The sequence below is a fragment of the Hemitrygon akajei genome, chromosome 14 (assembly GCF_048418815.1).
Source record: "Hemitrygon akajei chromosome 14, sHemAka1.3, whole genome shotgun sequence".
NCBI classification, from domain to species: Eukaryota; Metazoa; Chordata; class Chondrichthyes; order Myliobatiformes; family Dasyatidae; genus Hemitrygon; species Hemitrygon akajei.
Window position 1 is genome coordinate 24,605,687 of NC_133137.1, and position 22,864 is coordinate 24,628,550.

The following is a 22,864-nucleotide window of genomic DNA, read 5'->3' on the forward strand; positions in this document are numbered from 1 at the left end:
TCACTCTTTTAAGTACCAATCATAACTTTCAGCAGCATATTTAATGGCAAATTTAGTAAATCAGATCTCGGCATTGAAGGCAACAATGCAGTTTGTTGAAAGCATTTGGCAAAGTGGATTCAGTAAGCTGGTGAGCTCTAGAGATTTGAATTCACGCAAATTTCCTAATCCATGAATTTGTTTCTTGATGCATTGTTTTTTCACAAAATGTGGCTCAATGGAGTTTGTCTTGGTTGTCTTGTTGGAGTTTCAAAGGCTAGTTCCTTAAAATTGTAATCACTCAGGTTAGAGGAACGACACCTGTGTAGCATCCAACCTGATGGCATGAACTTCGATTTCTTAAATTTCTGGTAATGGCACCCCCTCTCCCCTTCACCATTCCCCATCCCCTTTTCCCTCTCTCACCTTATCCCCTTACCTCCCTCTGGTGCTCTTTACCCCCCCCCCCACCTTTTCTTTCTTCCATGACCTTCTGTCCTCTCCTATTAGATTCCCCCTTCTCCAGCCCTTGTATCTCTTTCACCAATCAACCTCCCAGCTCTTTATTTTACCCCTCCCCCTCCCAGTTTCACCTATCACCTTGTGTTTCTCCCTCCCCTCTCCTCCCCCCCCCTCCCCCCCTTTAACTCGACTCATCTTTTTTTTCTTCCAGACCTGCTGAAGGGTCTCGGTCAGAATCGTCAACTATGCTCTTTCCATAGATGCTGCCCGGTCTGTTGAGTTCCTCCAGCATTTTCTGTGTGTTATCTTAATCACCAAATGTTTTCCATGTTGCTTACAGAGTGCTTTGCTGAAAAGAGGAAGATTCAATGGAGAGCATTAATTCAAACTATTTTTACTTGTAAATGAATTACTGATGGTTAAATGGATCTAGATAGGATAATTGAGCTCCCCTGTTAATGTATAATGCTGGCACAGTCTTAATTTTCCCTTCTGGGATTTCCAAAATTTGTGCTTTGATTTTCAGGGGTATGGTTTTGGACTTCTGTTTTCATTTGTGAACTTTAATCCATTTTCCACAGAATTTTAGTTGATTTTAAGTTGATAGCAGTTTTGCTGAGTGCAGTTCAACCAAGAAATTGGTTTATGGGCAAACTGTGGAAAAATATTGCACCATTTTAATTTAGCTTTAGATCAAATTACACCATTTCCTGGATATGACTAATAAGCTTGTATCATTGATATGAACAAAATGGTTAGTGCATTTGTGGATATTAATATTTGACACGTGCATTCAAAAGGCGAAACGCATAGGATGCATTTCACTGCATTAGTCCCATTGGTATTCTCAGTGTTGGTTACAGACATCTTAGTATCTGGGAATATATTATTTCAAAGGTAGCTAGTGAATGCTTAGTGAACTAGAAAGTAATGTTAGAAACCAGATATTTGCTTCTCAATTTCTGTCAACTAATCAGACAATTGACCTTGTTTCTGTGTTTGCCTCTTCTGTAGGATTAAATGTTCCAATTCAAGAAACCTTTATATTGACCAGACTGTCTGAATTTATTACTCAAAAAAACAAATTTTAGTATTAATGCATGTTATATAAAAGTGTGGTGAGCTTTCTTTTGTCATTCTGTATTGGATCTGAGGAAATCAAGTAATATTTCATTGTAGTATTGGATAAATTGTCCTAATTTGCCCAGTGCTTCGAAATACCATGTGAAGAAAGGGCACCACTGATCTAGAAGAATTAAGTATACTTTCTTATTTTGAGAGGACATCGCCTTTCAGAGGGAGTGCTTATCTTCTTGTATAATTGCATTCTTGATTTAACTAGAATTGCCAAAGTTCAAAAGTCATCTTTTCTATTTAGCTAATGCTTAATATCTTGCTGATATCTGAGCACTCTTATGTTCTGCTGTTGTTATTACTTAATTACCTTTGCCTGTTATAAGGACTTAACAAGTTAGCTTCCTTTTAAAATCTTAATTCTTGACTACATTTTATTCTCCTTTCTAAAATACTCTTAACAAAAATAAATGCAAAGCCTTAATAAAGCCTGGTCAAATTTTAGCTAAATGTGATTTTTTTCCTTTCCTTTTAAACAGGTGATTGATGCAGCCAAAAAAGCAAATGCTCATGATTTCATTATGTCATTTGAGGTGAGTATATGGATGCATGAAATAATATCAATTACTGATTCAATATCCAGTTTTGCATGTAAACACTAAGTGCTTTGTGAAGCATGATTCTATTCCTAGTTTCTCCTGAGAAAAAGGATGATTTTAAAAAAAAAGACAATGATCTGATGGTTTTTATTTGCAATAAAGCAGTAATGTTGAGCATGTGTATATTAGCATGTTAAAATTTTACAAAGATCAAAAAACAGTTAAATGAACTACTGCCAGAATAAAGATGCATATTTGATTTGCCATGAATATTGCAGGCTCAAAATAAGAGAAGCAAAAAGCTGCTTTTCTTGTGTGCTAAATTAAGAATGCTAATAGAAAACCTTCCCAGGAAGTCTTGGGACAACCTGGATTTTTACTTACTTAAAGGAAAAGAATTGTTTGGTATATCAAAGAAATGTTGCTTTGAATGAAGAAGCCATGGTTAAGGATTAATTTTATTTGTCACATATACATCAAAGCATCCAGTGAAATGTGTCGCTTGTATTAACAATCGACACAGATCGAGGATGTGCTCGGCAGGCTCCGTGGTCATGGGGAGGGCATACAAATTCCTTATAGATGGCGGCAGGCATTGATCCCGCATTGCTGGTGCAGTAATAGTTCAGATTAACCAGTACACTATAATGTTGCCCGGCTAGGATTTCATGGAGCTATTGACTTCAAGAATGATTGTAGAAGGGTTAATAGGTTTAAGTTGTTACCTGCTGGTTAGATTTGAAAAACATAAAAGAGTCTGCCTTTATGGTTGAGGACAAATTTTGAACAAGCTGCAACTGGCGTAAATAGAATATTAATTATAAATTGAAATTTTGAGAGTTTGATTTTTAAAAGGAAATTTCAGCAACACATGGAGAATATTGCCAAGTCACCTATTGCTCAAAGAACAGTAATACTTTTCACGTAAATTAAGGTACTACCTTTCTGGAAAAACTACATCCCTCCCTTTTTCAAGGTGGTGAGAAATACTCATCAAGATTTGAATGCAAAAATAGTTTTTAAAGTAAACTCAGTTGTAAAAATGGTTAAAGTGATTGCTGTCTAGGATTTATTAAAAACAATCCATTTGGAGAATTTTTGCATTGTGTAAGTAACTTTGCAAGTTTGATAAGGAAATAAAAAAATTATTTATTTCCTACATTGCCTTTCCATTACCATTACCTGTGACACTGATCATGGATAAAGTTTTGCTGAGCAGTGTAACAATTCAGTAAAACAGACAGAATGGTAATCATAACTCTTTGGAGCAGCCCTCCAGAAGGAAGTGTATGAGAAACATAATGTGATGGTTGCAAGGAATTCAATAATAAAGAGACAGAAATAATCATTTGTAATCCAATAGATACATGGCCTGCTGCCATATTAAGAAACTTCTTGAAACAGATTGAAAGGATCTAGAGAAGAGAAAGCAGGATGATCCATTTCTTCTGTTCAGTGTTGGGACAGCAAATTGGGGAAAATGTGGACTAGATGTCATTTCAGGGGAGTAGCAGATGATGGGAGCTAAATCAGAATCAGGTTTATTATCACGACTTGTGTCATGAAATCTGCAGTTTGCAGTACAGTGTAATGATTAAATTACAAAAGAAAATATTTTTTAATTGTGAAAAGGAGCAAAATAGAGAGGCCATGCTTATGGATTATTCAGGAATCTGATGGCGGAGGGGAAGAAGCTGTTTCTAAAATACTGAGTGTGTGTCTTCAGGCTCCTGTATCTCATTGATGATAATTATGAAAAGAGGGCATGTCCTAGATGGGGAGGGTCAGTCTCAATGGATGCTGCCTTTTTGAGACATCACCTTTTGAAGATGTCCTAATGGTGGGAAGCTAGCAAGCTAGTGATGAAAGCTGGCTGAGTTTACAACTCTCTGTAGTTTTTATTTATGATCGTGTGCATTGACGCCTCCGTACCAAATGATGATTCAGCAAGTCAGAATGCTCTCCATGGTACATTTGAAGAAATTTGTTAGAGTCTTCGGTGACATACAAAATCTTCTCAATCTCCTAATGGAATTTAGCTACAGGCATGCTTTCTTTGTAATTGCATCAATATGTTGGGCCAAAGATAGATCTTCAGAGATGTTGATATCCAGGAACTTGAAGCCATTAAATTAAAGAATAGGTTCTTGAGCATTAGAATTTCTGGATTATTATTCAAATTAAGCATAAATTGATGTAGAGAAACTGATGAGAGAAGTTAACACATAGATGAGTGGGAAAGACTGGATCCATTTCTAGGGACACTGGAAACATTTATTGAACATGAAGGAATTGTACAAATGAAACTTGAACTCCAAGAGTTAAATATAAGAGGAGATTAAACAAACTGAGACTGACTTGGTTTTCAAGATATTAAAGGGAACTGACAGAGTTGAAAGACGCTATTTATTTTATTTTTGATGATTGAGAAGTCTAGAATTTTTGACCTTACTTTGCTATAGACTAAAAATTAGAGCCAGAGTTTTGAGGAATGAAATGAGGAAATATATACAAAGAGCAAAAAAGTCTGGAATTTTGTTCATCTTGGTAATAAATACCAGGTCAACTGTTCATTTTAAATCTGATACTTCTAGAGTTGTTAACCACCAATATCCAGGAATAAAGGACAAAGGTGGGCACGTGCACTTTAGTTTGAGATCAGGCATAATTACACTGAATTGAAGAATAGGATTGAGAGCATGTGTACCCTTCTGTACCCGTGTTTCACCATTAAGAATTTGAAACGGGCAAGCTGTTCATCACATAAGTTCACTAATGTCTTACTTAGTTTTTGTTTTGTCTCCCAAGTACTTTGCATTTAATCTTGTATCTGTATTCCATTGTGTTAGACTTCCAAACACAAGAAATGGCCTGATTTTGTCTCCTTTTGTTTACATTATTTTACACACACATTTACAAAAACTTGTTTATTAACTAAACAAACCGACTATTCATGAGAAAAATCTATTAGCTACCTTGATGTACTTTGAAGCAACACAACATTAATCTTTTGTAATTATAGTGCTTTTAGCTTGCAAAGTAAGGTCAAAAATCAATTTTTTTCATCATAATGCCATGTACAGCATTTTCTTTATCCTTCATGTGATCATCTATTTTTTTTCCTTAAAATTCCAGACAAACTGAATAGTAAATGGAAACCATGTGTTGTTTTTAAGTACCTACTAGTTAAAAGCAAAACATGTCCATTGTTATTAAATGAATACCAGACAGGCTGAATCAAACCATATTGAGCATTCAAAATGCTGATCAGGCTAAATCTAACAAAGAAAATTAAATATGGATTTTAAGCTTTACTAGTTTCTTTATTGCCAAATCCACAATGTGGCAATATTACCCTGACTTGTCATTTTTCTGTTTACTGCAATAGAAAGTGATGGTACATCAGTGCTTTCACACATGATATGCTCATTGCATCAATGTAGTTTGCAATATCTTTAACATGTGCTATTCTCATCTACTCTGCTGTAAAGTAAAATCTTTATTACTGACTTCAAATGGCACTTCATATTGCAATTTGATCATGAGACACTAGTATTTGCTGTTGTTAGCCATTGGCATTTGAAAAAAATAACAAGTTGAGAATCCAATAAAACAGTCTCAACAAACTCAGTTACATTATCCAGAATAACAAGGCTGAAATTTATTTCAAGGTTGCAAGCAACTTGGATACTAATTGGATCCTTGTTCTTCTTGATTGGTGTGGATCTCTATAGCCGGTCAGGTCAATGAAATGCTTCAAAATTTGTGACAACTTTGTCGGTAGTAGTCACAAACATCACTAAGTATCCATTTCTCAAGGTTTTTAGCATGGGCAATTAGAACAGTATTTTATCATTTATTACCAATTGAGCTGTTAATTGTAATCATAATGGAATGTCCGATTTTCAAGGGAATTCATTAGGCAGAAGTGTTCTCTAATTGAATTCAGAATGAGGTAAAGGTTTCACTGCAGACTCAAACTCCCTGCGATGAATGTAAGCAGTGATAAGAGGTTTTGGTTATTCTGTTGCTCTGGCTTGTTTTCTTTTTGAATCACCCACACTGTAGGTGCTGTTAGTGATGGTTACAAAGTGAGTACGTACTTCATTATAAAGGCTTACATTTTTGTAATATTGAAACCTTCTGTGTGATCTAATTACCATAATTTATCCACTTAATCAATGCTCTACCTTATTTAAAAAAGAAAACGTAGAAAAGTGAGGCCCAAGTAACTTTGAGATTGGAATTCTGAAGGAATAAAGTACCCTAACTGCATTAATGAGTCTACCAGTGTTTCAAATTGCATTGTTCTGGCAGAGCCAGTGGCAAATTGGATGCTACTTCAGATTCCTGATTGAAATAGTTCAACATCAGCCTTGCAGTAAGAGCATGACTTTAGTACATCTGTAGTGATGAGATGGATCCGTCTAGTCTCAGAAACTTGTGCTGAAACATTCACAGTCAGAGTCATTGATTTCATGCTGACCTGATGTTGGCTGACTCACCAAAAGGAAAACTGAAAGGCTGATTGGGCTATGAATATTGAACTTAAAACTCTTGATGCTTGACAGCTCAAAGAACTTAAAAGGGATTGATAACTCTTTGATTCCCCAGTGTAGTCAGGGTTTCCTCATCCTCATGGACGTTCAGAAAATTAGCCTGTCAGTTCCAAAATAGCTTCCAGGTTTGTTCATGTTGCAGTCAATGGGGGTGGATGTCAAGGAAGATCTCCAAGAAGTAAAGTGCTAGCAAGCCCCACTCTTTGAAGGCAAAAGAGACTGCAGATGCTCAAACCTAGAATGAAAACAAAGCTGGGTCAAGCAGCACCTTTAGAGGTGAATTTTATAAGACGTTTTGAAGATTCTGCATCAGGACTCATGGCTAGTTGGTGTTGGAGAAACCAGATGGGGAGGAGATTATAGGTGGATGGAACAGATGGGGCAGGGGTGGATCGGTCAAAGGCTGATAGGTGGACTAGATGGTGAGGGTATGCTAGGTAGATAGAACAAGGTAGGGAGAGGTAATAGGAGGGATGACATAACAAAGGAAAAAAATGTAGACAGATGAGTGTTTATGAAAAGAGAGCACTGGGATTGTGCATTACCTGAAATTCAAATAATCAGTAGTCATACCATTGGATTATATGTTGCTTAAGTGGATTATGAGATGTTGTTCTTCCAATATACATTTGGCCTCTCCTTAATAATGGAGGAGACTGAGGACAGATAGGTTGGTGTGGTAATGGAAAGTTACTGTGATGGTTACAACTGGAAGCTTAAAATCGCCATTGCAGACAAAGCACAAATGTTCCTCAAAATGGTTGTCTGGTTTGCACTTGCTTCCACCTGTGTAGAGGACAACACGTACCATGAATTGAAAGCAGTAGACTAGGTTGGGAGGGGTGTTGGTGAATCTCTGGAGAGCTGTTTGGGGGAGCAGGGAATGAAGGGGCAGAAGCTAAGTTCTACTTGGCTTTGTGGGACTGAATTGCTCCAGAACTGCTGGAGGTGCACAGCATAATATTTCTAACTGTTCAGAATCCTTGAATCATTAGCATCAGAATGGGGAGTTGGAAAGAGAAACAAAATTGGCAATGCATCTGGCAGTTTAATGTGGATTATAATTTACTGACTAATGTTATCAAAAATTAGGTCAGGCCAACTCTGGGGATGGTGGTTCACCTGAAGTAGACTTGTGCTACGTTAATAAGGAATATGATTCCCAATATGTTGGGCAATGAAGATGTGCTTTATCAGTATGAACCAGGAGAAGATTTTTTTGGAAAGTTGCCCAAATAACGTACATAAAGTTTGGTGAAAAAATCTGCAGTTGTGTGTGTGTGTGTGTGTGTGTGTGTGTTCACGCCCTTAACACCTTAAGCCGTCATGACAAGCTTTTTGCACCAATCTTTTTGGTGATTGCTCATCATATGGCGTATCTTGGGCATCTGAAACTTGGCGGAGCCCATCCCTCTCCAGGTTTTTTTTTACGAGGTCGAGTTGCTAGCTCAACACTCAACCCAGGCACAGATGGAGAGTGTGCAAGGGAGCCGGCTGGATTCGAACTCGGGACTTCTCGCCCCGAAGTCCAGCGCTGATGCCACTACGCCACCAGCCGGCACTGCAGTTGGATAGGAGTTCTTAAATCAGGCGTAAGTTGCACTATCCAGTGATGAAAGATTATCACTTCAGCAATGTTCGCTGATTCACTTTCAAATTCACGTGTCTCCCATTTGATGGCTGGTACTGTCTAAGACACAGGACTTGTGTGCCAAGAGATACACTAAGAGCTGCCTAAGAGTGCCAAGAGCTGCTTTACTGAATGAGCAATGTAGGATTCTCCCAGAGCTGCATATTGAGAGAATGGAGCCATGGGTTTATTCTTTCTAAAAGCCCGTCAGAGTTGACTCTAATGGAATGTATGTGAAATAAAAGTGGACTGCATGCTGACATGATATAAATATTTTATGGCGTTGGTGTGATATGTTTCATGCTGTGAAGTGACACAAGACTATCTTGTATTATCTAGTTTTAAATTTTATGAAGAAAGTAAAGTTAGTTACCCTGTAAGAAAAGCACTAGAGCTGTCTAGTAAATCCACTAAAGCAGATTCTCTTCCCAAAACCCTTTTCCTACCTTGGCCTTCTCCCCATGTCACACATCCCATCCTCTTAGCTTCTGAGTGTATTGTTTAGTTAAGAAAGGATGTGCTTTCACTGGAGAGGATTCAAAGGAGGTTCACAAAATAATTCTGGGAGAAAAAGGCTTGTCCAATGAAGAGTATTTGATGGCTGTGGACTTGTACTCATTGAAATTCAGTAGAATGAGCGGTGACGCCATTAAAACCTGTCAAATGTTGAAAGCCCTCAATAGAGTGGATGTGGAGAGGATGTTTCCTTTGGTGGGGGAGTCCAAGATCAGAGGACACAGCTTCAGGATAGAGGAGCATCCATTTAGAATGAAAATGAGGAGGAATTTCTGTAGCCGGAGAGTGATGAATCTGTGGAATTCGTTGCAACAGGTGGCTTTGAAGGCCAAGTCATTGGATATACTTGAGTTGATAAATTCTTGATTAGTCAGGGCATAAAAGGATACAGGAAGAAGGCGGGAGAATGAGGCTGAGAGGAAAAATGGATCAGCCACGATGAAATGGCAAAACAGATTTGATGGGCCAAATGGCCTAATTCTGCTCCTATATCTTATGGTCTTATGTATTGACATTGTAGCTCGAGTATTGGACTCAGTCATCTCCAACTGCCTGTTTGTGAAGTATCTTTTCATCACGCAGAATCTCTACCACACCCAGAACCGATAGTGGGTAGGACAGTAAGCCAGAGCTAAATTCTTGACAATGCATTGATAGTGTTGCACTTAAGAATTTTGTTTATGGATCACTGAACAGGAACTCACCTGAAACTTTTATGGATCTGGAATTTCAAACAAATGTTTTGATTAAATATGAGGAATTATTAACCATGAAAAGTGCACTAGGCTCAACCCAAGTTTATATTGGTTTAGCAGCACGGGTGTTGAGAATTGATATTTGCTGCTACTAGCAGAAACCTTTGTGCATGCTATTTTTTTTCTGTTCTGGTACTTGATCATAAATTGCAACGTGTAACAACAACCAATTTTGATTTGTGCTTCTAGAATGGTTATGAAACGATGGTGGGAGAGCATGGAATCAGACTCTCAGGAGGCCAGAAACAGAGGATCGCTATCGCCAGGGCGCTTATTATGGATCCCGTGTTGCTGCTACTGGATGAGGTTAGTACAAAGCAAAGAAAAATTTTAATCTTAGTGTAGATTAATTGATGATGGTTTTAACTTCATAGTAGAAACCTACTCTAAGATGACTGTGGTATTCCAATACAGATCATCCCCATCTTACAAACGTCCAACTTGTGCACAGCCCATAGATACAAACAGGTATTTGGGAGATTGTTGGGATCAATATTCCCTCTAAGGAACATTTTTGCTGCTTGCACACAAAGGAATTTAAATAGTGCACAAGAGGTTGACACCCTCTACCACGGTGGCATGTTAAATATATTTCATGATCATATGACATAACATTTCCTTTTCCAGTTTCTGATGTGGATGGTGTTGACAGTGAGGAATTCATGATGATTTGTCTGCAGATTTTAGAACTGGCTTATTTATACTCCTTTTATTGAAGAAATTATTCACTGCGCACATGTTGTCACTGGGCAAAAAACTACACAGCACAAGATTTTTGCGCACATTGGTCATTACAAATTATAGGGAGCATTGGTAGGGAGAGATTTGCTTTATGCTGCCATATTGAAATCTGGTTCACTGTGAATTATTTGTGCTATGAGCAATTCACAGAAACAGAAAATTATCTTAACCTATGGAGGATCTGTATTGTAAATGATCTACAGTTGCAATATTTTTACATCCATCATGTTTTGGTTTGGAGATGTATGAAATATCACTGAGCAACTTACATCATGCCTGTTCTGAAATTTTAGGCCTTGACATTAGTTCTATATACACACTTAGACAAACTTAGTTTCTACTCAAATGCTGCGGGGCAGTGATCCATTGCATTAATTAAATTCTGCTTTTTATTTTGGTACCAAATCAGAATTTTAATTTTGAATGTCTTGAATGTTTATGTTATTTGAATTTGGAATGGAATCGTTCTGATCTTTCAGAATTAATGGTCAGATCTAATTAATGCAGAAACGTTGGTGCTGCCATCACAAGACACATTTTTTCCTTTTGCCTCAACAGACGATTCATTTTTGGTGATCTGCAAAAACAAATGCAGGTTATATCAAGGACTTTTGACAGGCGCTGTGAAGGGATGCAAGTAAATCAAGTGACTGACAAATCAAGCATAATCTGGGAAAATGCAGAATTGTTCATTTTGACAGGAAAAAGATATGAAAAGATTATGAAGAATCTGAGTATCTAGATGCATAATTGATAAAGGGCTAGTTGCTTGGGGCCAATATGGCAGCATAGTGGGTTAGTGTAACATTATTACAATGCTAGTAACCCAGGTTCAATTCCACTGTAATCTATAGGAAGTTTTTATGTTATTCCCATGACTGCATGGATTTCTTCCAGATACTCTGGTTTCCTACCACATTCCAAAGATATGGGGTTAGTAGATTAATTGGTCACAAAGATGTAATTGGGTGGCATGATCTCATTGGGCCAGAAGGGTCTGTAACTATGCTGTATCTCTTAAGTATATAAAGATAAGTATATAAATAACTTGGAAAGCTAACAATGTTATTATTTATTACCAGGGAAAATTAATCAGTAAGAACAAATTTGGAATGTTGTGTACAGCATTGATTTTTTTTTAAATGCTATGGATGCTTTGGAAGTACTTTGGCAAAGGCTATTCAGACTGGTGTGTGGAAGGGACTGGTTACCTTTTTAGAAAAGGTTGGATGTGCTCGGTTTATATCTGATATGGTTTGGAAGAGTGAGAGGGGAGTTAACTGGAGCATCTTGACCAGGTGGATATAGAGGATATTTCCATTTTTGGGAGACCCTCAAACTAAAGATTCACGTTTAAAAATAAGAGGTTGCTTATTTATGTCGGGATAAAGCAAAACTTTTCCACAAAGATTTGTGGGAATTTGGAACTCTCCTTTTAACACTGAAGAAGAGAATATTTGAATGCTCTTAAGCACAAGGATGAAGTATTTCTGGGGATGAAGGAATGTCAAGTAATAGGAAGAAGCCATTCAACCCCTTCTACCTGTTCAATATTCAATAAGATTATGACTGATCTATACAATTGGATCAGTCATAATCTTATTGAATGTTGAGCAAGCACAAGAGGTTGAATGGCTTATTCCTATTACCTTGTATCTTCATCAAATCTAAAACTTGGATTCCAGAAATGCATTTTTTGGAATGGGCAAACTTTCAAATGAAAGTCCAGGGCAAAATTGGGAATTGCCTTGAATGTGGATTGATTGGTGAGGCCAGCAAATCATGTTTAACTAACCTGACGTATATTTTGATGTGGTAAACTGGAATGATTGAGGGAAATCCACATGGACTTTCAAAAAGTGTTTTAGAAAGTATGGCTTAACAGGCATCGTCAGGGCTGAAGCCCATGAAATTATAGGGGCAGTATCCAGATGCTGGGAAATGGGGAGTAGACATGAACTAATGCTTCTCAGACCAGAGGGAAATGTACAATGGTTTTTCCCAGAGGGCATTTCTAGGACTGGTGCTTTTAATATACATAAATTACTTCACAATTTCCACCTGTGCATCAGGCTCAAAAGTTGGAAATTAATGAACTGTGAGAGTTAGTACAGGGCTTCAAGAAGATGTAGACAGGTTGGTGAATTGAATGGACATGTAGCATATAAAATTTAATGCAGAAAGTGAAAATTTAGTTTCCTTAAGAAGGGTGAAATGAACTGGAGGGCACAATGTTAAAGTAATACGAACACAGATGTGGAGATATGTGTATATAAATCATTAAAAGTGGCATGATGGTTTGAGAGAGCAGTGATGGAAGCATAGGATCATGGGACTGACAGGTATCATGGGCACCACAGTAACATGGTGGTTAGCACCATGCTACTACAGTTTGGGGTGTCAATTCCGGCATCCTCTGTAAGGAGTCTTTGTACATCCTCCCTGTGGAATGCATGCGTTTTCTCTGGGTCCTCCAGTTTCTTCCCACAGTCCAAAGACGTACCAGGTAGGTTAACTGATCATTGTAAATTGCCCTGTGGTTCGGGTAAGGTTAAATTGGGGTCATCAGGGAATGCTGGGCAATGTGGCTTGAATGGCTGGAAGGGTCTATTCCATGTTGTATCCCTAAATAAATAATAAAGGCATTAAGCACAAGAGTGAGAAGGTAGAATGAATCTATGAAACACTGATTAACCCATGAGTTTTATGTCGAATTCTGGGTGCTGTGCATGATGAAAAATAAGGTAGACCTTGGAGAAGATACAGAAGACTTTTACTAGAATGTTTCAATGATGACGGACATTGGCAAAGCAGATGCACTGAACAAACTGTAGCTATTATCCTTTGAAGAGAGAACTGGATCTGATAAAGGATTTTAAGTTATAATGATGAGTCCAACTAGATGGAAAGGTCAAGAACCAGATGCCACAAAATGGAAGTAATTGGTAAAAGTTGCATTAGGAAAAATGTTTTAAACACAGTGATTGTGTCTGAAAAATACTGTCTCAGATGTTTAGTGGCAGGTTGAATTATGCTGTTCCAAAATGAACTGGATAAGCACTTGAAAGGGGGAAAGAAAAGTGCACAGAGCTGTCATGGACTTGCTGACAAAATGTCTGCTTCCTATTCTATAACCTGTTCAGTAGTGTAGAATAGAGCTGCTGAAGATGAAGTTGTGTAGCGAGAGGGGTTAACAAAAGATGAAGAGCCCGAGGAGCAGAAGATCAGAGAAATGACAGTTGCATTATTTACAAAAAGCTGGGCAAAGTTCAAAAGCTGCATATGTATTGACGATGCATTTAACAATGTACAATCCAGGTTTAACAAAATATTTTGTCAAGGTAGATGTGTTACTTATTTATCCCAAGTAAAATAGTTGTAATTAGTTTTTCCAAATTATGAAATTAAAACTAAAATCTGAGAGTGTTTTAAAGAAAATTCCATGAAGTATCCCTGGCAAAGTAATAGTTTATGGGATCTAAAAGGATGAATTCCCCTTGACTTGTATCTCCTTCTGTTTTCAGTGACAAAATAATATGATAATTGCCAAGCTTTAAGGCTGACCAAGTGATGAAAGAATTAAGTACTCTTCTGTCACCATTTGCCAAAGCTGGTCACAACATGGCATTAACTAAGCTTATCCTGATCACTACTAATGCATCTGATGCATAGAGGAAACTTACTCTATTATGGCAATGCATCTACCACCACAGCTCCCAAGAGCACAAGAAAAAGTTGTCATACAGAAATATTCACAAATACTTTGAGCAAGACTTCTATTCATGATCTGCCTTGCTTTAGGTGTTACTACGATGTGACCAGTCAGATGCAGTAGCTGTTACATGATGTAATTACTTAATTTTGAATTGTCTTTTATACGAACGTAAATGATGTAGGTAGTAGTGTGAGAATTCTGAGGACCCTCAGTTAGATAGGAGTGCACTCTCTAATGGTTCTATGAATCTGGGTTGTTTTTTTAATGTTTTGTTAAACAAATGCTGATCATAATCCACCATGATTCTGGGAAGGATTTAACCAAACTCATATATTTTCAGATTTCATCTGGTCACATATAAAATCATAAGAATATATGAATCTGTTGGATCTGCTCATTCAGCGCTGACAACCTTTGCTAATATTAAATCTTCCTTAACCCTTCAATAAACCCCCCCCCCCCCCGCCCCCCACCACCACTCCATCACCTTTTTAACACAATCTGGCAGGGAGGACTGCTTTTATAGTTTTGGAAATCTTCAAGGCGGGATAGGCTTCTCCACCTGCTCCAACTACACAGCCTTTTAATATCCTACAGGGTAAATTGCACAAATGAGAAATAAGCTAAACTGTTGGTCAAGATGCTACTGGTGCTGCCCATACTCCATGGTTAACGTTTTCAATCAGAATCTCCCTCTATAGCTCTTAAATCTGCCAATGGTTTCATGTTGATTCTCAGAAATGCTTGGTGAATGCTCACCATTTATGGAAATAACCTCTGTAAGGTAGGTTCCAAACTTCTTAGCAGGAATTTAAAAAGAAATTCACAAAATAATGGCTGTCATTAAATCAATTACAAGCCATAATGCAATTTTAGGGTTTTGTGATTGCAGTAGAACTTAGTCAGTCTGTTAATCATCTGAGATTGGATATCTACACTAAAATTCTGTATGTTCTTGTATCAGTTATAGTAGACATCAGATGCAAACTTTTTTTGCCATTGTTAATAGTTTAAAATACCTGTTTTAAATGACATGTATTTAAAAGTTGGATGTGGAATCTGATCACACACTTGTTCAAACAGCAGAATTTGCATCATTACTTCTGCCCATCACATTACATTACAAGGAAACTCTCAATACTGCATGTTTGAAGGATAATGGATAATTAAATCCCAATTTATTACTCATTAATTTACTAATTACTATGGTAATTACATTTCTCAAGCACTAAATACAATTGTGAAAATTTTCAATTCTGCTACTTTTATTTCATTTCAGATGCATTTAGAGTCAGAGTTGTACAGCAGAGAAACAGACTTTTGGGCCCACTGCATTTCTGCTGACCATTGTGCTATCTATGCTGATCCTGTTTGCCTGCATGAATTCTGTATCCCTCTGTGCCAGGGGTTCCTAAGCCATGGACTCATCCCAGGTTGGGAACCCCTGCTCTATGACCTGTTCATTCAAGTACTTACCCAGATGTATCTTAAATGTTGTAACTGTTCCTGCCACCTTCACCATGTATGGAGGCTCATTCCAGATATCAACTACTCTTTGTGTGAAAAATCTATCCCTTCTCTCACCCTAAACTTGTGCACTCTGTAGAGTTGCTAGCTACTCTATTTATGCTTAACATAATTTTATATTCCCCTAATATATAACTTCCCGACCATCTTCTCTTCTGGGAAATCAAACTCAGCCTATCCAATAATTCAAGCCCGCCAAACCAGGCAACATGTTTTTGAATCTTTTCTGCCTCCTCTATATGATAATTACATCTTTTTAGAACTGCTTCTTCTTAAAACTACTCTTAAGTGCAACCTAACCAATATTTTTGTACAATTGTAACATGATATCCCTATCTTCCACTCAGTGCCTCAGTCAAGAAAGGCAAGCATGCCATACTCCTTCACTGCTAAACCTGTGTTTGCCATTTTCAATGAACTATGTACTTTTAACCTGAGGGTCCTCTATTCAGCAATGTTCTCCAGGGTCCTATCCTGGTTTAACTTCCTACTTTGCCTTTATCTAAGTTAAACAGTTGCTGCCCATTTTCCCAGTTGACTGAAACCTTAGAAAAGTTTTCTAAGTAACTTAGAAAACCTTCTTCACTGTCCAAAGTACAAGCATTTTTTTATTATTGTTTTCAAATAGTTACAGAATAAATGTGTATGAAAAAAAATGTGTTACCCAGCCCCCCTCCCCTTAACCCCTCCCCCCTAACATCCCTATTAAAAAAATAAGAAAGAAAGAAAAAAAAAGGAATGCCTGGATATTGGAAGATCCCCACATGCTCCATGGAGTATGTAATAACTTTAGTATATAAGTCTTTATTTTTTTATTATATTACTCCAATCTATAATAATACCTAATCCTTCAACTTTCTTGGTATCCTGGGAAATCTTTATAAAAATCTCCATGTTGCTATGTGTGTCCCCACCAATCATCCAGGCAAAAAGATAGAAGAAAATTAAAATATAAAGAAAAAGACAAAACACCCCCCCTACTAATGTTGTGGGAAAAAAAACACAACATTACCCCCCTCTGCTGTACGGGTCATGGCAACCGCCATGATTACACACGTGAATCCCGCAGTAACCGATCCACAGCCTCCCAGCCCCCCCGCAACATAAAAAAGTATATGTATAAGAAGAGAAAAAAAAATACTATTCTCATTTAGTATTTCTAAAATTTTGCTTTTCTCTTCTATAATATCCATAAATGTCCATCACTTCTGTTCGTTGGGTCTATCTTCATCTTTAATCCATTACGTTTGGAAGCCTCTATGTGTAATTAGCGAATAGATGGAAGTTCTTGTACAAACTCCACCGCTTTTCGATAATCGGAAAAAAAAAATTTCCCCTCCTCCAAAAAAATTATCAGTGTTGCTGGATGACGCATTGTAAATTTATAACCCTTTTCCCATAAGGCTTTTTTCGCTGGGTTAAATTCCTTCTTTCTCTTCAACAGGTTGTAACTTATATCAGGATAAAAAAGAACTGGTTTCCCTGCTATCATCAGTGGCCCGTTTCTATTTTTGGCACTTTGGGCAGCGGCCTTCAGGATCTTTTCTTTGTCTTGGTATCATAAGCATTTTATCAAAATTGATCGTGGGTTTTGATCAGCTCGAGGTCTTGACCTTAAGGATCTGTGAGCCCTTTCGATCTCAATTGGAGTTTCTCTTTCCATTTCCAATTTTTCAGGGATCCATTTTTGAAAAAAATTTATTGGATCTTCTCCTTCTATATCTTCTTTAAGTCCAACAATTTTAATATTATTTCGTCTACTGAAATTTTCAAGCTTATCAATTTTTTCCATAAATTGTTTTCTTTCTGATGTCCAAGCAGTATTTTCCTTTTCCATTTTGTCCATTCTTTCAACCATGTCCTCCGTTGTAGTTTCCAAGTCTGAAATTCTTTTTTCCATTTTTTCCTGTCTCTTTGTCATTTTATCAAGCATAATCTCCATATTGGTCATTTTTTTTCGAGTATTTTTTGATTATTTTTAATTACTTTTAATATGTCTAATTTACGCATTATTTGCCTCAAAGTCTTTTCTATATTTCTAGAAGGACTTTTAATTCCCTCTTCATCTGATCTTTCTGGGAGATCTGACTGTCCCTCCGATTCGCTATCACTTTCAGTTGCAGTGGTAGCTGGGCTTTGTAGTTCTTGTTGCTCCCATTTGCGCATGCTCCATCCTTCGCGTTTGCGCAGTTCACGATGGCCTTTTCCTTTAGGAATGGCCAATGTTGCCGCAGTCTCCTGTTCCATATCGCCGGTGGTATAATGTACCTGAGACCGCGGTTCCTCGGTAGACATGGGCCTTGTTCTTGTTCCAACTTGCGTAGTCTTCCCGGTATTAGTTTTCTTCATCTTCCTTCCTTGAGGCATAGCTTGACACAATCCGGAGTAGTTTATAAGTAATTTTTAGAAAGTATTGACTAACTTTTCTTCATTTAGACATTAATTTATTAACTTTTTACGGGAGAGCTGGGTTCCAGCGTCTCGATCCTACGTCATCACGTGACGTCCCCCCCAGTACAAGCATTTTTGATGTCATTTGCAAATCTTGGCACCTACTTTCTCATTCAAATAGCTAATATACATTTTGGCTCAATTAAGCGGTTGCCCCCAATTACTTAAGTTTCATAGAAATAGTTAAGAAGATACATATTGTTAAAAAAAAGACAAGCTACTGTTTAACTGAGTGAACAATTATGTATTTAAGTGAAATACAGAACAAATTAGAACACTGGCCCAATAGTAATATCGTACAATAAAACTAATAGTTCCAAACAATTATTCATGGGGGAATTAATCCAGTCTTCGCTGGATTTGATTGAGTGTAAATGAACAAAATCACCACGGAGGTGTGGAACCTAACAGCCACACAAATACAAACAACTGATGCTAGTTAGAAACTGTTCGGCAGCACTCTCCTGTCCCATTTCAGTGACATAGTGTCCCAAATAAATTAGGAGAATCCCAGCTGGTTTCTTGATTAGTTTTTGTTCTTTGAGTTGTCCCAAGTAAGCGGCTGCCCAGTTTAACTGATGCTCCAATTAACTGGAATCTACTGTATATTATGAACAGCAGAGAATCCAGTACTAATTGCTGTGGTATATCACTGATCATGAGCCTCCAATCTAAAAAGCAACCCTTCACCATCACCCTCTCCATCATGTCACCGAGCCTTTTTTGTATCTAATTGTCTGGCTTACCTTGGGTCCGATGTGTTCCATCAGTCTACTGGATTGGACTATTTTCTAATGGATCAGTCTACTGTGCAGGAGAAGTTCAGGTAAACAATTTCTGCCACCTTGCCCTCATCAATCCTCTTGGCACCTCTTCAAAAAAAAACTTAATCAAAATTGTAGAAGAGATTTTCTATGCACACGTCCTTAATCAGGCTTTGTCTTTCCAAATGCAAATAAATCCAATCTCTGAAAACCACTTCCAATAATTTTCCCTTCACTGATGTAAGGCTCACTGCCCTATCCCTACTGTCCTTAAATAAAGATTCAACATTAGCTATTCTCCAGTCTTCTGGCACCTCGCCTGTGACTAACAAAATTTTTTTTTAAATCTCTGCTGAAGTGCCAACAATCTCCTCCCTTACTTTCCATAAAAGCTTTCGAATACACCTGGTCAAACCTTGTGGATTTATCCACCTTTACGTTGCAGAACCTTCAGAACTTCTCTTAACTTAATGGTTGTCTATGCAACCTATGGCATGTGTGCCTAAGTGCAGAAATTTTGTTGGAACACAATATGCAGTGCTGCCCTTGATTCTTTAAACTCCACCCATAATAAAAAAGAACCATGATGATGACCTTTACTGCCGAATAAAGCAATGAATGATTTTTTTCTTTACAACAGTGAGATTTTTCACAAGAAACTTCTCACCCAGGCTTGGTGCCAGCTATGCAGATACGAGAACACACATTGTTGGATGATACATTTTGAAGCCTGGTGTGCACATCAGTATTTGCATAGTAAATGTTTGGGCCAATTGGCCTTGGCTTTGCTATGTTTATATCTGGTTAACTGGGAAACATCAGGACCAGTACATTTTGGCCCAGTTAAGCAGCTGTCCCAATTAGGCAAAGTTTCATAGAAATAATAAAGGTATTTAAAAAAAAAGCCAAACTACTGTTAACTGAGTAGCCAATTATGTATTTAAGTGGTACAAAACAAATTAGAATGCTACTAATACCTCTACAGTACTTTAAAACTGTATTAGTTCCTAATAGTTTTTGATGGAATACTTCATCTGCTGTGTTCTTCTGATTGACTGTACATGAACAAAAACAGCGCAGACACCTACCACAGATAATGGACTGCCTCCATACAATGCTTTAGATGATTGCATCCTCCAAATCTTCATTTTCATTGTAACATTCAATACGATTGTCCATACCTTGAAATTCTTTGTAATTCCTAACTTGTTGAAGAAGTGAATCGTTACATTTTCATTCCCAGCTGTTTGGCATTTCCAGGCTTGAATGTTTGAAACCACTGTGAGCAAAGCAGTTCCAAATTGTCTAACTGTTTGCCAGCTATCAGTGACAAAAATCACTGCTTTTTGAACACATGCACACGCAACTAACACAATTTTAAAACTGACTGCTCTAAATAGGCTGCAGTATCTAATGGCCCCTCATGTGTTCAGCTAATGCTATTTAGAAGCTGTTCGGCACCAGTCTTCTGCCCCAATTAAGTGGCACAGTGTCCCAAATAAACAAAGGGAATCCTGGCTATTTTCTTGATTTTTAGTTTTTGCTCATTAGGAGTTGTTCAAAATAAACTGCCACCCCCATAAACCCATTGCCCAGTTAACTGGAATCTGCTGTATTTTCTTCCATTGTTTGTGAGTAAACACTGGATATTCAGTGATAATGGTAAATACCGGTTAGTGTCTACATCAATATTCACACGAGTTATTGTTTTCTGTGATGAACTTAGTCAAGTCTAAGTATAGAACTAGACTAACTGATGATAAGTGAATAATGCTTGTCTCTGTCTGAGGTATAATATTTTAATAATATAATAAAGCTTAGTGCTGAATGATGGTGGGTATAAACATTAAATCTCGAATTATGCTGCTAATAGTTGTATCTTTCTGTGCTTCAGAAGTTTTAAATAATGCAGCCTACTGTAATTTTTTTGCCATGCATAATTAAAATTGGGGGGAAGGGTCCAAAACTTTTGGAAAGATGTACAGTAGCTGTACACTGAATGTTTCCCACATATAGAAGAAAAACAGTTGCCTTGAATCAGAAATATCAAAAAGACATCAGTTACAAGAAGGTAGAGTTGGTGTTTCTTAAAAATATCAGCTACCTTTCTGTATGCATCTTGAAAGTTGTCAGCATTCTTGCTTGTTCATTAATTTCTTTGATAGATTACTTATGGGTATTTTTGATGAATAATCAATAAATATTGACAGGCTTGAGTGGCCTTTCGAAGATAATTTGCAAATTGGCTCAACAGTTTGAGATCATATAGATTCTGAAAACTTGATTTTGCATTTTCTGTAAAATAAGAATTTTGATGGTTGGAAGTAATTGTTGTATTCTGTTTTAGTAAATACAGTCTAAGATTAATAGGGTGAACTCTTGAGCACCACAATAACAGTAAGGTTGATATGGAAGTTCTCCAATTACAAAACATTTGATGTCAATTCAAATTACATTGAGTTTCTATTTAAATAGGTTTATGGGATACTGTGATTTTCTTTCTCTATAGTTGTTGAGCAGATCTTTAAGTAAAAGTTTAATCTTTGTAACCAAAAGAATTGTCACATTACAGGTGCGTCTTTTAGTTTAAAAAAAAATCCTAAAAGTATGCACTTTTACCACATTAATTTGATAACATGTTAAAAATGAAAATTAATAAAGGGGCTATTTAAAGCTTTGTTCAGATTAAATACAAGTCAGATTTCTGTGCAAGGCATTATCAACAATAGTCTTTGACTTTGACATAAAAATCCATTTTTAGAATTCTCTGTTCAGACCTTCACCTGAAGTGGATTCAAAGTGGTTTTTGTATCGACTGGAAAGGGAAATTATTGCATAACACAGTTGTTGATAGCTAGTCAATAATCTGCTCATGTTGGAAAATTCAAAATGTTGGCATGTTCTTGTTTCATGGATGCTGTGCAGTCTGAATGGCTCTATTGGTATTTATGTTTTTTCTTTCACTGCCCCCATCAACACCCGCCACCACTCCACTCTCTGTATAAAAACCTTGTGTGTCAGGTACACCCTGTATGACATTCTGACACTTGGTAAGGTTATTACTATTATTGATCATTAATGAAAAACTTTATCAGCTGGAATAGTTGTTTTTTACCAGGCATAGCACATACTATTTTTAATATAAATTGGATTGATTTTGAAATGCCATAAATTTGTATATAAGATGTATGGAAGGTGAGTCTTACATTTGCGTGGCAAACAGTCTGGCACAAACTTACTAAACTTCAAACTTCCAACAGAAAATATAGATTCATTGTGCAGCTGAAGGTGTGTTGGCTTTGATTTCTATTTGTTTGATCCAACTAATACATTGTAAAATTCATATTTTGGATCAGCAAACATTTCCAAAATTAAATCAAATTTGATTGTGAGAAGAGATGAAAGTCTAGTTCAAACATTACTAGTACTAATGAGAAGGATGTTTGGACAGGAGCGATCAACTTCACATAAGCTTGCTCATTGTTGATGGAATATTAAAACATTCCAATGGAGTTGTTTTTTTAACTAATTTTTAAAACCTGTAAGTAAATACAACTTGTAGAGCAAGTTGTCTGGAATTTTTGAATTTGACCTGATGTCAGATAAGACAGCATCACATAATGCTGCATTAAGTATGTCAGACAGCGAGGTGGTTTGCTCTCCTTAATTTGTTTTCCTCTCCCCAGTGGAAAGTTCAATTATATCTTATTTATTCAAGAACAGATGAACTTCTGTCCGTACTATCACATTCCAGTTTAAGATGGCACTGGTGAGGCCCAGCAACTACTTACTGGTGGCAAAAAACAAAACAAAACTGCTAAATAGTTTATTAATAACACTTTTTTAAAAACGAGCAACACTAACATTGGAGAGGCGAATTGTGTCAGAGGCGCAGGGAGAAATGGTTGACGAAAGTGGAGACTAGCAGTGGTGGATGGTCAAGGTGGATGGTCAAGGTAAGCAAAGGTGGAGATAGGGTCAAGTTCAGAGAAAAGGCAGAGTTGTGGCATTCTCAAGAGTGAGTAAAGTCCCAGAGTCTGATTAATTTAAGTGCTGGGCAGAATTGTAAAGGTCAGGTACAGGCCAAATCAT

General features: G+C 37.2%; 1 protein-coding gene across 2 annotated transcripts in view; it reads left to right on the forward strand.

Annotated features, from left to right (window-relative positions):
* LOC140738424 (ABC transporter B family member 1-like) overlaps positions 1 to 22,864 on the forward strand; it is a 146,485-nt gene that overhangs the window by 101,453 nt on the left and 22,168 nt on the right. For both annotated transcript variants that reach the window (XM_073065695.1, XM_073065696.1), the window contains exons 17-18: positions 2,055 to 2,108; positions 9,764 to 9,880. In XM_073065695.1, the coding sequence (XP_072921796.1) occupies positions 2,055 to 2,108; positions 9,764 to 9,880 (171 nt within the window). The remainder of the gene's footprint in view (positions 1 to 2,054; positions 2,109 to 9,763; positions 9,881 to 22,864) is intronic.